The sequence below is a fragment of the Martes martes genome, assembly GCF_963455335.1.
Source record: "Martes martes genome assembly, chromosome: 7".
In the NCBI taxonomy this organism is placed as follows: domain Eukaryota; kingdom Metazoa; phylum Chordata; class Mammalia; order Carnivora; family Mustelidae; genus Martes; species Martes martes.
The window spans coordinates 52,811,206-52,823,973 of NC_137894.1; the positions used below are offsets into that span (position 1 = coordinate 52,811,206).

Below are 12,768 nucleotides of genomic sequence, written 5' to 3' on the forward strand. Positions count from 1 at the left end.
AGACAGGAATACGAAAGGCCACATGGCAAACATTTTCCAACAACCAGAAAATCTTTATTTTTCTTTTCCCCATACAACTTCCAAGGGTACTCCACCTCAGACCTAGCCAGTGTGACCTCCCTCCCCACACTCACCACTTTTGCAAACAACAAAATACCATGGGGTTGAGAACCAGTCTCTGCTGGTGTGCAGCTGGAGTGAAATCTACTCTGGGGGCCCCCACCTTTAGGGATCAGCAGGTGGGGTAGGAAGGCCCCACTGTCCCCTACTGACTACGCCGACGTTTCTTCCTTCGGCCAGTGACAAAAGTGTCACGCCGCCTTTTACGAGGCTGTGAGGCTCGAACCACTCCAAGAGCCAAAGGTTTCTCCCCAGATATGCCAAGGTCAGCTCCCTGGTAGGGCCTCTTTTCGGCAGGAGAAGGGCCTCCACTGAGAGTTCTCTTCCCAGACTTGGCAACAGGATGTGGAGACTGGCCAAGGCCTCTTGCCTCAGCAGAGAGGGAGTGGGATGCTCTCTGGGCCCCTCGCCCTCCCGTTGAGGGCAGGCCTGAGGCAGGGTGAAGACTGAAGGGAGGCCCCCTTGGCGGTGACAGGCTAAGTTTAGAGGCCAAGAGGTAGGCAAAGCTGGAGAGTTCCTCATCCTCCCCTTCCTCCTCCTCTTGCTCCTCCTCCTTCCCTTTGGCCCCATCTGTTGAGCTGCATGTTTCACTGACAGGAGAGCTTTCTTTCAGAGTTAAGGCATCCCTGGCTCCCCATCTAGAGGAAGTGCTTCCAAGCCCCTGGTGAGGGGATGTTGATTTGGGGGTCCCATGAGCATAAGACTCTTGATTCCCTGGTAAGGGAACAAGGTCTTCAGGCTTGGATAAATCAGTATCCTCCCTGTCTTCTCCTTGGGGGTCATAAGAATTAAAATTTGGTAGGTGGGTATCCTCACTGACCTCTAGCTGGAGGCCACAGGCATCTCTAATATCTAGTATGTTGGCATGTTCTGTGGTTTCCAACAGAGGAGAGATGGAATGGCCCCTGCTCCCCACTTCCAGGCTGGCCTCGGGGAAGGAGGAGATACCCTGGGTCCCCAGTACAAGGATATTGCCTTGACATCCAGGCTGAAGGGTTTCTTTGGGAACCCCCAGTGTGGGGGTACAAGTACTACTTTCCAGCAAAGGGGAGCAACCTTCAGCCCACAGATCTCTGGGATCCCCTGTAGCCTCGGGGCTCTGTTCTCGATTTTCTTGATGCCTCGGGGATGGGCTGTCGGCCCTCAGAGGTCCCGGCAGGCTGCAGTAGCTTGTCTTCTGCAGGGCAGCTGTGCCATCTGTGCCTCCACAGGGGATGGCACGGCTCCCCCCATCCCCAGGAGCTGTGGCTTTTCCAGGACCCAGAGAAATGTTGCTTCTGGAGCCCAGTGCATGGCAGCCTCCCTGATGCTCAGTGACACATTCCCCATCGTGGAAGTTCTCTATGACTTCCTCAATTTGTAAGGGCAACTCTAAGCCCACGGCATCCAGCTCACTCCTCAGCCAAAGTCCTGGACTGAGAGAGGCTCCGTCCCCTTCCCTGTCACCAGCTGCTCTAAGGGAAAGGTTCTGGTCATAACCCGGAACCATGGGAGGACTTTTGTCATCTCCCCACATGGCAACCGAAGAACCTTTCTGGGTTACTGCTAGTGGCTCCATCCCCTGGGGAAGCACTCCAAGCCCCCCTAGCTGCTGGCTGTCCCGCTTTTCTAGCCCCTGTCCTTGCAGAGGAGCCAGCTCTTTGAGTCCCACATCCGAGCTGGGAAATGTCTCAGGCTGGGGGCCTTCCTGCCAACGAAGGGGCAGAGTTTCAGAAGTTCTGTCATCCATGAGGGGGTGCCCGGGAGACCTAGCACCTCCCAGGTGGTCATCCTGATGTGGGCACATTTGATTTGCAACCTTCCCGGCCCCTCTTTTCTCTGTATTTAAGGACCCTTGAGTTCCCTGTGGAGCTGTAGGTTCTAGCTGTAGGTCCCAGCTGCTGGGGGAGGGCACAGTGTTCCCATCTCTGCGCATCCCCCTCGGGCCATCTAGGGACCGCTCCTGCCCACCATGCACTTCTCTCACCCGTTTTCCTGGAGAAGCAGCCTTTCCAAGGCGAATGGTGCCCCCAGCCACCCGAGGCCCAGGGGAGGGCCGAAGCCGCCCACCCCCATCTTCATCCTCATCAGAAACAGAAGGACTGGAGTCTGATTGAGCTCCGCTACAGCTAGGAGGAGCCTCTACATCCTCTTCCTCCAAGGCCAGGAGTCTCTTCTGGACCAGCTAGAAGGAGAAAGGACAAACACTGTTCTCTACCTGGCTGTGAGAAGCTGTGGCGGAGGAGGTGGTCAGGAGATGGCACTGGGACAGGGCAGGGAACGCAAGCAAGTGGCATAAGTCACTGCATCAAAAACAGGTATCATAGCTCTTCTCTTCCGCCCTCTTGGGTCTTAATCCCATGCTTTGACCCCTTATGCTCACTCCCCTTTTCCTGTGTATCCATAGTCTCTTGTCTACTTGTTCTGCACCTAAATCCCAGTCCTGAAGCTGTCTCCAGAAGTCATACCAGCCAAGACAGCATAGGGTTAGATAAAATCACTCAAGCTTCTTACTCTGATATTTCCTACTTCCCAGGTTTACCTGGGCAAGACTGAGTCCTTCCTCTTGCTCCAGCTCCTCAATTAAGGCCAATGGATCCCTCTGCTGTTCTGGGGACAGCAGATCTGCCAGAAACCGAGGATGAATGACGGCCTCCACCTGGGGAACAGAAGAAACAGTGACCTGAGTCCTCGACAGGAAGTAACCGGTGAACAAAGAGGCTTTAGAGAAGGAGCCATGTGTTCCCCTCCCCCAACCCTCCCCCATGCATGCATGCACACACATTTCCAGTAGGAAGACAGCATAGTTCCTAAATGCCTTGGGCCAAACCCTAGGTCTTTTGTCCCCTGGAGTTTCCATCCCAGGATCTACTAAGAAACCAGACACCCAGGTCCAGCCCACCTTGGAGACAAAGACCTCCTGAGAACAGAGCTCATCGATGTAGCTTAGGAGGCCTGGATCCGGATACATCGCTTCCTCCTCCTGCTGCTGCTCTTCTTCCTCTTCCTGTTTTCCATCTGCCTCCCCGATGGCCAACTGACTCCCCACCAGCCCTTCCATGATGTCAGCATACTCCTTCACAGCTTCTGCTGGGACCTCCTTGGGGGCCTCAGGAACCGGAGGCCTCTGCGTTTTGCGCTGCCGCCGGCGGGGGGCCCGTGCCTTGGAGGCCGCCTTTTTGGGAATGTACACTAAGGGAAGAGATGGAAAGGAGGAATTGGGGTGGCACAGGGACTGTGGCTTCTGCCTTCCAGCCTTGGGTTTGTCAGGGCAGCAATCTGGGTATGCTGGAAGGATTACAGGCTGGATGAGACCTGAAATGGGATCAGCCATGGGAGAAGATTGTGGAGCTGGAGGGTCTAAGAGAATCACTGCATGAGACATGTGGAAACCCCTGAAATTCCAAGAAGTCCTCTGATCCAGCCCCCATTTCTTGGGCAAATGAGGTATTTTGTGCCTCATGTACAGTCTGTTAGGGAGTAGTTTACTTCACCAAGATCACAGTTTGGGACAAAGGGAACCTGAAAAGCCAGCCTCCTATGTATGTATGTCCTGTTTAGAACATCATTGCCACCCCCTGGAGGGATAGTGAGAGTAAGGGCAATGCCTTCCCTAGTCCATGATTGCTCTGTGCACACCTCCCTTTGAGCCTTGGGCCGCAGGTTCCTGTTGCAATGAGGAAGTCTTACCTGGCTGCTGGCTAACCTCAGTGGGCGGGAGCCCTGGAGGGTCAAGTTTCAGAGGCGCTGCAGGAGTCAGGCCCTGGGATCCACTGGTCAGCTGTGTGTTCTGAATCTGCATCTCCTCCTCAGCCTCAAATTCCATGAACCTGCAGAGGGTGAGGAAGGCCTGGACAATGCCGAGAAGTCCAGACACCAGGGGGAAGCCCAATAACAGTTCTGGGGGAACCTCACAAGGTCACCACATTATCCCTTATGTGCAGTCATGGCTTAGGAAACTTGTTGAGAAATGAATATTAAGCTTCTCCTGGAGCGAACCATCACTTTCACTTCTGTCTCATCCCTGATCTCACCCAGCATCATGGAGGATGTATAGCAGCAATTAATACAGCCTTGTTGAAGCCAGTCAGGCCTATGCCAAAGCCTAGCTGCATCCCTCATGGGGCCCTGCGAGGCCTCATGTACCCCTACCTACAACCATCAGGGATGAAGGAAATCCTAAAGCAGGGCCTGGGGTTGCAGTTCAAGGCAGTTCCCATCAGGAGGCAATGCTGAGACCCATGTCCTGAGGCTGGGACTGGTGGCCAGGAAGAGTAATTCTGGGAGGTATGGGTTCAGAAGGGAGGAAATGGAAACTAAGTTTTGGAGGAGAGAGTTCATTTTCCCCAGAGTTACTCCTTTAACCAAGGAGACAATCGTGGAGAAAGAAGGAATAAAAGCCAGGAGACCACTCTGGGCATCCAGGACCTTCCCTTGACCAAGCTCTGCAAGCACCAAGCCCTCCCTGGGATAATGGGGTAAATGATTTCTGTGCCACTCTTGCCAGAAGAGGAGTGGTCTCAAGGTTGGCATCAGTAGCCACCTACTACCAGGTCAGTGAGCTAGAAAAGAACCTGCCTAGTAGGGCTTACCTCCTCTTTGCAAGGTCCCCTTAACAAGGAATTTTTACACCAATTGTGCTCCAATCTCATTCTAAGAGCTTCAATATCAAGGACCTATATAATTCAGGATCTGAGGAAGGAGAGCTTTCAGGGTCACAGGACAGAAAAACCTGTGAGTTTCTCTGGGAGAATCCAGGAGACCCCATTCTAGTCTACACCACTCCTCCTAGCATCCCTTTTAATAGCACCCACACCCAGATCCAAGCCTCTTACATGCCCCCATCCATCCCATCCCTACACAGCACCCCTCAGGAGAATGAGGGTTAGTCAGACTCACTTTTCTGCCATCTCATAAAAGATCATCCGGTCAAAGTTGCTGGTGTGCTCCCACTCCTGCACAGCCCTTGGCAGTCCCTCCTCCAGAGTCATAGTGGGCTTCAGCCGGGCCAGGGAGCGAAGCACTGGGCTAAAATCCCCTTTGTGTCAGTCATGTTCTACAATGTGCCCCCCCATGCCCATCCCGACAAACATCTCAACACACACCCCTTGTCCCTCAGCAGAGCTAACTTGTCCCCCAATCCTTGTCACATTCCACCTCTGGTTAGACTTCCAGACCCCCAACCTCCACCCATCTACCATACTGGACTCTCTTCCTGCTGAAATTTTCAAATCTCACACAAAATCAGATGATTGCCTTTGTTCCCCACCTTTTGAAATGAACCACCCTTAATTCTCACGGTGCAATCCTCAACTAAACATAAGAAAGCACTCACATTATTAAATTAATGGATTCATTATAAAGTAGGCTTCTCCCTGTCCAAAGGCTCTTGCTTTTCAAAAAAGGCACTACCTAACCCATATGAATCTCCAGTTAAAAGTTGTGTGGTGTTTTTATTTGTTGGTTTTTAAGTTTTGTTTTGTTTTTTGCCTCGGGGCTACCCTTCACAGACAAATATCAATACTCTTTAATTTAAGTTCTTTCTTCACAGACAAATTCTACAGTTCTACCCTTCACAGACAAATATCAATACTCTTTAAGTTCTTTATGATTCAATTTTGTCCTCTGACTTGCCAGAGTCCTCAAGCACTGTGTCTAGAAACCACCTGCTGAAGCTTGTTATAATTAAGGATTCCTGTGCCGCAGGATCTTTGGACTTCGTATTTTACCAGCCTCCTGGGTTACTGTTGCAGAGAGACTGGACGGCATTTTGAAGGAGACCCTGCCTGGAGCCCCTGAGCATGGAGAACAGGAAGAGGCTAGGAGTTAGAAATTCAGCCTGCTAGGCTCCAAGAGAACCAGAGCCATCTGGAGAAAGCAGTGAGCTGGTAAGGTGATCAACACCAAGGACTCTGGGGGAGCCTTTTGATTTATTCACTCCAGAGTCAGGGTGGAAAGGGAGATTCCTTTAGGAGCTCAGAGACTGGGAACACAATGTACCTGTTTTTTAAGTCTAGCAAAATGTGGACATTTTCTTTACGCAGAATGTCAAGAGTGCAGGCAGTTGAGGGAAGCAGTGGGTCTGGGTGGGAAGAAGAGAAAATTCCCCAGACTCGGCTTTAAACATAACAGACAGCACCTGACCCCTGGGGTCCTTGGCTAAGCATCCACTCACATAGACATTCTGGCCTTTTGTGAATTCTTTTCCTCTTCTCAATTGCCTTTTTTCTAATAATAGGAATAATAATAGCAGCTGCCACTTAATGAGGCATTCTCTGTGCCAGGCACTCTGCTAAGCACTTCACAGATAATAACTCATTTCATCTCAGCAGCCCTCTGAAGTCACTATAATCATCCCTTTTCTAGATGAGAAGACTGAGGGCAAGGTAGTAAATGTGGGGCCCAGAATCACCAATCTAGCAAGCAGTGGAACCTAGGCCATTGGTCACTAAGGAAGTTCTACCACCTTCCTATTTCAACGTGAACTCAGAATAAAATAGAGGGTGGTGGGGGAGGGTGGCACTTCCTTTGCCCCGCCCCCCACCATCCTCCACTCCTGCACTTGGTCAGGGCCCAGCTGTTTGGATGGCTCAACGCGATGTCAGATGGTAATAAAATAATAATAAAATAGAATGGAAGGCTTCTGTACTTAGTGTCAGAGACCTAAGCTCCACTCACAGCCTTCTGCTTAATCACAGGAAACCTCTGGACTTCAGTGTTCTCATCTATATGCAAAGATTACTTGAATATGCTTGCCTGAACTCACAGGGTTGTGAGCATCACTTGAGAGAAGACACCTGAAAGCTCGTTATAATCTGGGAAGTAGGTAAAGAGGCCTATCATCATCATCATCGTCATCATCATCATCGTTATGCTTTTTTGTTCTCATAGCCTCCATAGCACCCTGATGACCTGCCCTCAAGTATTCCTAAATAGCCTAACTTCCTGTCCAGCCCAAAGTCCTCCTTGTTTAAAAGTGCTAGGATAATTAACCTCAGATCTCCCCACTTACATAAGAAAGCAGGAAAGGGCTTCTGCATCAGGACTTTGAGACAAGTGCCTCCGAGCCAAGGCTTTGTAGCGCTGCCAGCGTCGGAAGTTCTCATAAACACCTTTGGAGGTGTAGGAGAGGTCGCCCAGGGCGGGCTTAGATTGGGCAGCCAATGGACCTCCTTCTCCGGTTGCCCCATGTAGCCCTGGCCAAGCCTTTTCCGGGGGCACAATGGAGGCCATTTGGGCAGTTGGTGGTAGAGCCTGAGCAGGAAGGCCCGGGAGGCCCTCCTGGTTCATCCCAACGGCCTTAGTGGGCAGAAGGGTCTTCATGTTAGAAGCTGTCATGAATCGAGGGGGAGGACCCTCAGGGGCCCCACAGGGAGCGCCTGAGGCAATCCAATTGAGGGCTGGCTGAGTAAGGATGAAGTTCTGAGTTTGAGAGGGCTCAGCTGGCCCCCCTTCTGTCTTGACTTTGACAATGACTCCAGCCCCAGTGGGGCCAGGGCCCCCATCCCCTGTCACCAGCAATGGGCTGGGGAGAGTGGAGAGCACCAGAGGGTTGCCTGGAGAGAATGCTGAAGGCATGGGAGGCTGCAGAGGCGGCTCCCAGGGTGGCTGGTCTGGTGGGCCAGGAGCAGACTGGGGAAAGGGAAGTGCAGTGAAAGGAGACAGGGCTGCACCAGCTTTCATGGTCATGTCCGGTCCCGACAGTGGAGATGCTGTTGAGACGAAGAAAAAGAAAGAATGGACTAGAAGAAAAGGAGGTCAGAGATTAGGTCATTGGAGTTCCATTTAGTCCCTGAACAATCAGAACACTGATTCTCAACAGGTGAGGGAGGAATAAGGGTGGGGGAAACTGCATAGTTTGCAAGTGTCTCCCCAAGTGATTTTGATGTCCCGTACTCCTGGGTGAGAATTATTGCCCTAGAGAAGTTGCAAGGACCCTTGGGCCCATGAGCTCATACTTCCTAACACACGGTAGCCAGCACCCTCTTATAAGTACCTCCCTCATTCCCACCCACTCCAAACATGTTCAAACCACCTGAACCCTGCCCCCAGCTGCTCTGTGGTCCCTGCCACGCTCACACAAGTGCTGTCCCCTGGAGAGCGAGTGTGGATTAGATATTAAATATTTGGTTTCCAGAGATTTTGTTATGTAACGGCCAGGAATGACTAAGAGATAGGACCAGGAAACGGGTGAGGGGAGGTTTGGCCAAGAAGGGAGGTTTCCAGAGCTCTAAGTAGCTGCTGGACATGTTAAAATTTGGTGGATTTGGTGGTGTAGACTGTCTGTGGTCGTTCTGCTTGGAAGCACTAATAACAGAAATTTAGGGTGTATTATGAACAAGGCACAATGAAGTCTGAAACACAGTACATGCTGAGAAGGAGCTATGTGGACTCTAGGCCAAAAATCCATGGATAAATACATAAAATGTGTACTTAATCAGGACATGTGTCTCAGGATTTCCAATTATAATAATAGATTATTTGCCTAATTTCACACAAGTCTCCTCCCCCTCTAATAAAGAATATTCCCCCGGGAAACTAACAACACTCAGCTTCCACTTCCTGACCATGAAGGAGACATGGACTATGACCAAACTCATCACCTCAACCACAAAGCAGAGGGCCAGGACGATTCTGCAAAGTGAAATGGGTCTGAAGGCCTGAGTTCCAGAAAAGGTAGAAAAACTGAGAGCATTTAAGGGAAGCCCCAACTCTCATTCCAGTTGGAGTTACCCACCACCCCTGGTCCTGGGAAATCAAGGAAAACTGCTCTCAGAACTGGAAAAGAAGCCATCTCTGGGGCAAAAAGGAGCCATCAGGCTCTGAGCAGAGGTACTTCCAGTACCTTCCAGGGTGGCTTTTAGGAGGACATTTCTCTACAGACTAGGCAACAGAAACCCAGTGGAGTAGTTTCCCAGCAAAGATCTCCACCCACCCAACTCGATAAGATTGAGAGTGATTGCAGCTCAGCTCTCTCAGGACATAATTCTAGAGCAGGCTCCAACTGCCTACACAAGACACGGGAATGTGGACCTTCCCCTTGAACCCTCTCTGTGCTGCTTATACCACACACACACACACCCCTGCCCATGCCCCACAAACACATGTTGAGGGGAATCCTTCTTCCAGAGAAACAAGTTGCTAACTGCCATCCCTTTTCTATACTCAGCACTTTCCTCTGAAGGGCATTCATCTGCTTCCCAGGAAGCCCTCTTCATCCCCTTGCCCTGGTGTTAATGGCACAATCTCCTTCCCCAGCCTCCCCAAGTCTGATGACTTTGCTGGGGTCTAGTGCTCTTACATCTGTCTAGGTCAGCCCCAAAAGCTGGTCCCCAGGGAAAGTGTCAAATCTGAATCCCCAAGGATGTGAGTAGGTAGTCAGGACCTTCCCCACCACTTGCAGACTTACCTCCATCTGAAGCCATCCTCAGATTTGGACACTAACCGTGGCTGTTGGGAAGCTTCCAGAATGAGACAGTCTGGTCCAGGACCCAGAGAGCGACCTGGCCCCAGCAGATACACAGGGATCCAAGGAAGGGAAGATAAAGATCAGATCAAAACAGAACTAGAATCTAGGACTCAAGACATTCTGCAGTGGGGGAGGGGAGGAGAGCAGGGGCAGAGGTAGAGAGAGATGCCAGAGGGCTCTGGTAAGCAGTAACCAGGAATTCCCTCCAAACCAGAGTATGGCAACACGACTGTTGTGTGTCTTTTTTAGGGCAGTTTGTAAATTCTTTCTGATTCCCAACATTATAGTTTTATATCTTGATTACTTATACATTTCTTCACCAATATATATACAGTTTTATGCCCTTCAATCCCACTCAGTTCTGTAACTGACTTCCTATTAATAGAAGGTCATGACAGACCCTAGGCTTAATTCAATATTGGCTGTTTTCCAAACCAAATTCAAAGTACATAATCTGTGCACTTAAGGGTCAAAGAAACAGAATATTTGAAAGTAGGATTGTCTCAGAAAATCAGGGTTTATGTTTGGCTGTATGCATATCATTTCCTTAGAAAGTTGTCTTGCTGGGGCACCTGGGTGGCTCAATCCGTTAGCGTCTGCCTTCAGCTGGGGTTATGATCTCAGGGATCCAGCTCAGCAGGGGGCCCTGTTTCTCTCTTTCTCTCTCCCTTTTCCTGGTGCTCCCCCTGCTTGTGCTCTCTCACTCACTTTCTCTTAAATAAATAAAATCTTAAAAAAAAAAAAAACAAAAAAAAGCTGCCCTGCCATCTCAAATAGTCCAATTCCATCAGCTCTGCAGTCCACAGAAAGTTCAGCTTACCCTTGGCTGAAAAGCACCGCTCTATGAAAAACTGCCATTCGGCCCCAAATTCCAAAACCAAAAAGGCCTTCCTTTTGTTAAATTACTTTGTTGCTTAAAATTTTTGTTAAATAATTTGAGTTTTTGAAATGGCAAATACATTAACATGGTTCAAAAGTCAAACTACGCAAAATGGAATATACAGCCAGTGTCCTTCCCACTCCTTTCCTCTCGAACTGATTTCTCTCTCTCTCTTTTCTTTCTTTTTGGAACCAATTTCTTTATCCCAGAGGAAACCAATAGTATGTTTCCTGTGAATCCTTGCAGAGACATTTTATGCAGCTACAAGTAAATACAGACTATATACTTTTAAAAAAGAAAAACGCTTTCAGGCTTTTCTTGGTTAGAAAATTAACGTATGTTCCAATGTTTTGGCCATCGTAAGTAATACTGCAACGATCGTCTTTGTAATATCTGGGTTCCAACTGTCATTTTTTAAAACCCAGAGTTCTATAAAGAGAATTTCTACGTTCTTTAAAAAATTCGAAATAACCCTAGGAGGTGCATCGTATTATGCTATTATTAGCTACTCACCACTATAAGAAAGAGCGCTGGATTTGTGATAAAGAGACCTGAGTTTAAATCTTGGTTCGACCACTAAAATATACTTCACCAGTTTCATAAAATAACTTCACGCTCTCTTCGCTGTACCTGATATTGAATACCCATCATGCACTCTTTACCGCCAATACTTTGAAATAGGACGGGGAAACCGGATGTAAAAGAGGGGAGGGAAGAAAATTTTCTTCTTTATGCCCTAAGGTAAAGGGGCTCTGAATCCTGGAGCCTTTGTTTCTCCAGGCACTAGAAACACACTGCCTGTGAAATGGGTGTGCATCTCGAGAGAAAGATAGGATTCTATTCATCAATGTTCAACTCATATCCATTCCTACCCCCCTCTAACTCCTAGCAGTGTTTTGCACACAGTGGGCACACTCCACGTGTCTCCCAACGCCTGCAAAGTTGCAACTAGGGGCCAACGCCTTGCAAGGTTGCAACTGGGTTGCAACTGGGCCAAATCCTGCACTAGTTCGCCCCCTCTTGGCCAACTGGGGAGAGGCCTAAATGGACTACATTTCCCGGCAGGCCTTGAGACAGACTTCCGGCTCTACCGGAAGGAAATTGGCCAACACGTGAGATCATCTGTTAGAAAGAGCTGCAGACGAAATTGGAACGTCTCGTTTCGGCGTTGTCATGTTTCTCCAGTATTACCTTAACGAGCAGGGAGACCGGGTCTATACGCTGAAGGTGAGAGGGAAAAAAATGGGTAGTAAGTGGCCATGGCGGGAAGCGAAGGTGAGAGGAGCCGTTGAGACCCGCTACCTAATTGCGTAGGTGGGTGAGGGGAATTAGAAAGCCCATAAGCCACGAGTGGTGGAGGGAGTGTATGACTTGTTGATCTAACCGTCGCGTCTCCTCTCTTTCTGCTTACTTTTTTTCGCGCAGCCTTTCCCCATCCCAGCTTCTGTCTCTTACGACACCAGTGATGGGAGTTTTCCCACCACTCCTGTACTGAAATTATGTCTCTCATTCTTCCTTGAGCAGAAGCTTGACCCTGTGGGACAACAGACCTGCTCGGCGCATCCTGCTCGGTTCTCCCCGGATGACAAATACTCTCGACACCGAATCACCGTCAAGAAACGCTTCAAGGTGCTCATGACCCAGCAACCGCGCCCTGTCCTCTGAGAGTCCCTTAAACTTCATGTCTCTTCTGCTACCCCTCAGAGACTTTCCGAAACCAAGCTCTTCAAACTGTGAGCCTTGAAGCCTTCTTACCACCCTTGCTGTTTGGAATCCGGTTTCATCGTTTCCCTTCATCGTACTTGTGCAGAGCAGTCATGGTAGCCTCCCTCTTAAGGGAACAAGTTCCAATTTTCTTTCCCTATTTTGAATCACTGCTAGGTTATTAAAATGATTTGAAAAAGCTCTTATTTTGTATGTTGTGGGGAAAAAAGGAGGGGTTTAAAAACAAAAGAGGGAGATGAGAAGGAAGAGCGCCCCAGGGTTAACAAGACCACTTCGAAGAACTTAAGTCACTGCTGATCAGTAGTGCTGTGCGCGATAGGGTGTTGGGGAACTGGAAGAATGGTTGAGACTCTTCCACAACTGTCGGAGTTCAGTGAAAAATACCCTTGTTCTCATTTAAGTAATTTCTTGCCCCTTGAAATGATGTTTTGACTCAAAATGGAGGAGTTGCTTGAAAAATAATAGCAGCTATATTGTAGAGGGAATGCAGTGAATTGGAAGTTAGGAGACCAGGATTATACCCTCTGCATAACTGAGAAAGTAAAGTTAGCCAGTTTAATCTCATTTTTCTCATTTCTAAGCCTTCTTCCAGCTT

The 12,768-nt window shown here is 49.3% G+C and overlaps 2 protein-coding genes across 3 annotated transcripts; one reads left to right on the top strand and one right to left on the bottom strand.

Annotated features, from left to right (window-relative positions):
• Positions 1 to 265: 265 nt before the first annotated feature.
• Positions 266 to 9,631, bottom strand: NUTM1 (NUT midline carcinoma family member 1; the record flags this gene model as incomplete). 2 transcript variants are annotated; one of them, XM_080809231.1, is made up of 7 exons in its annotated part: positions 266 to 2,284; positions 2,642 to 2,758; positions 3,002 to 3,291; positions 3,790 to 3,929; positions 4,999 to 5,127; positions 7,112 to 7,811; positions 9,509 to 9,631. In XM_080809231.1, 7 exons carry the CDS (start codon positions 9,522 to 9,524, stop codon positions 266 to 268), a joined length of 3,411 nt encoding a protein of 1,136 aa, XP_080665357.1. The 2 variants fall into 2 exon arrangements, with proteins under 2 accessions (XP_080665357.1, XP_080665356.1); XM_080809230.1 differs by having other exon boundaries at positions 9,497 to 9,524.
• Positions 9,632 to 11,549: 1,918 nt separating this feature from the next.
• Positions 11,550 to 12,354, top strand: NOP10 (NOP10 ribonucleoprotein). The gene is made up of 2 exons (XM_080809381.1): positions 11,550 to 11,675; positions 11,973 to 12,354. Exons 1-2 carry the CDS (start codon positions 11,622 to 11,624, stop codon positions 12,111 to 12,113), a joined length of 195 nt encoding a protein of 64 aa, XP_080665507.1. The 5' UTR covers positions 11,550 to 11,621; the 3' UTR covers positions 12,114 to 12,354.
• The last annotated feature ends 414 nt before the right edge of the window (positions 12,355 to 12,768 follow it).

What these genes read in the sequence shown, in the direction of transcription:
- NOP10 (XM_080809381.1), top strand. Translation starts at nt 11,622, where the DNA reads ATGTTTCTCCAGTATTACCTTAACGAGCAGGGAGACCGGGTCTATACG. An exon ending in ACCGGGTCTATACGCTGAAG is followed by an intron (nt 11,676 to 11,972) that starts GTGAGAGGGAAA and finishes TTCCTTGAGCAG; the next exon opens with AAGCTTGACCCTGTGGGACA.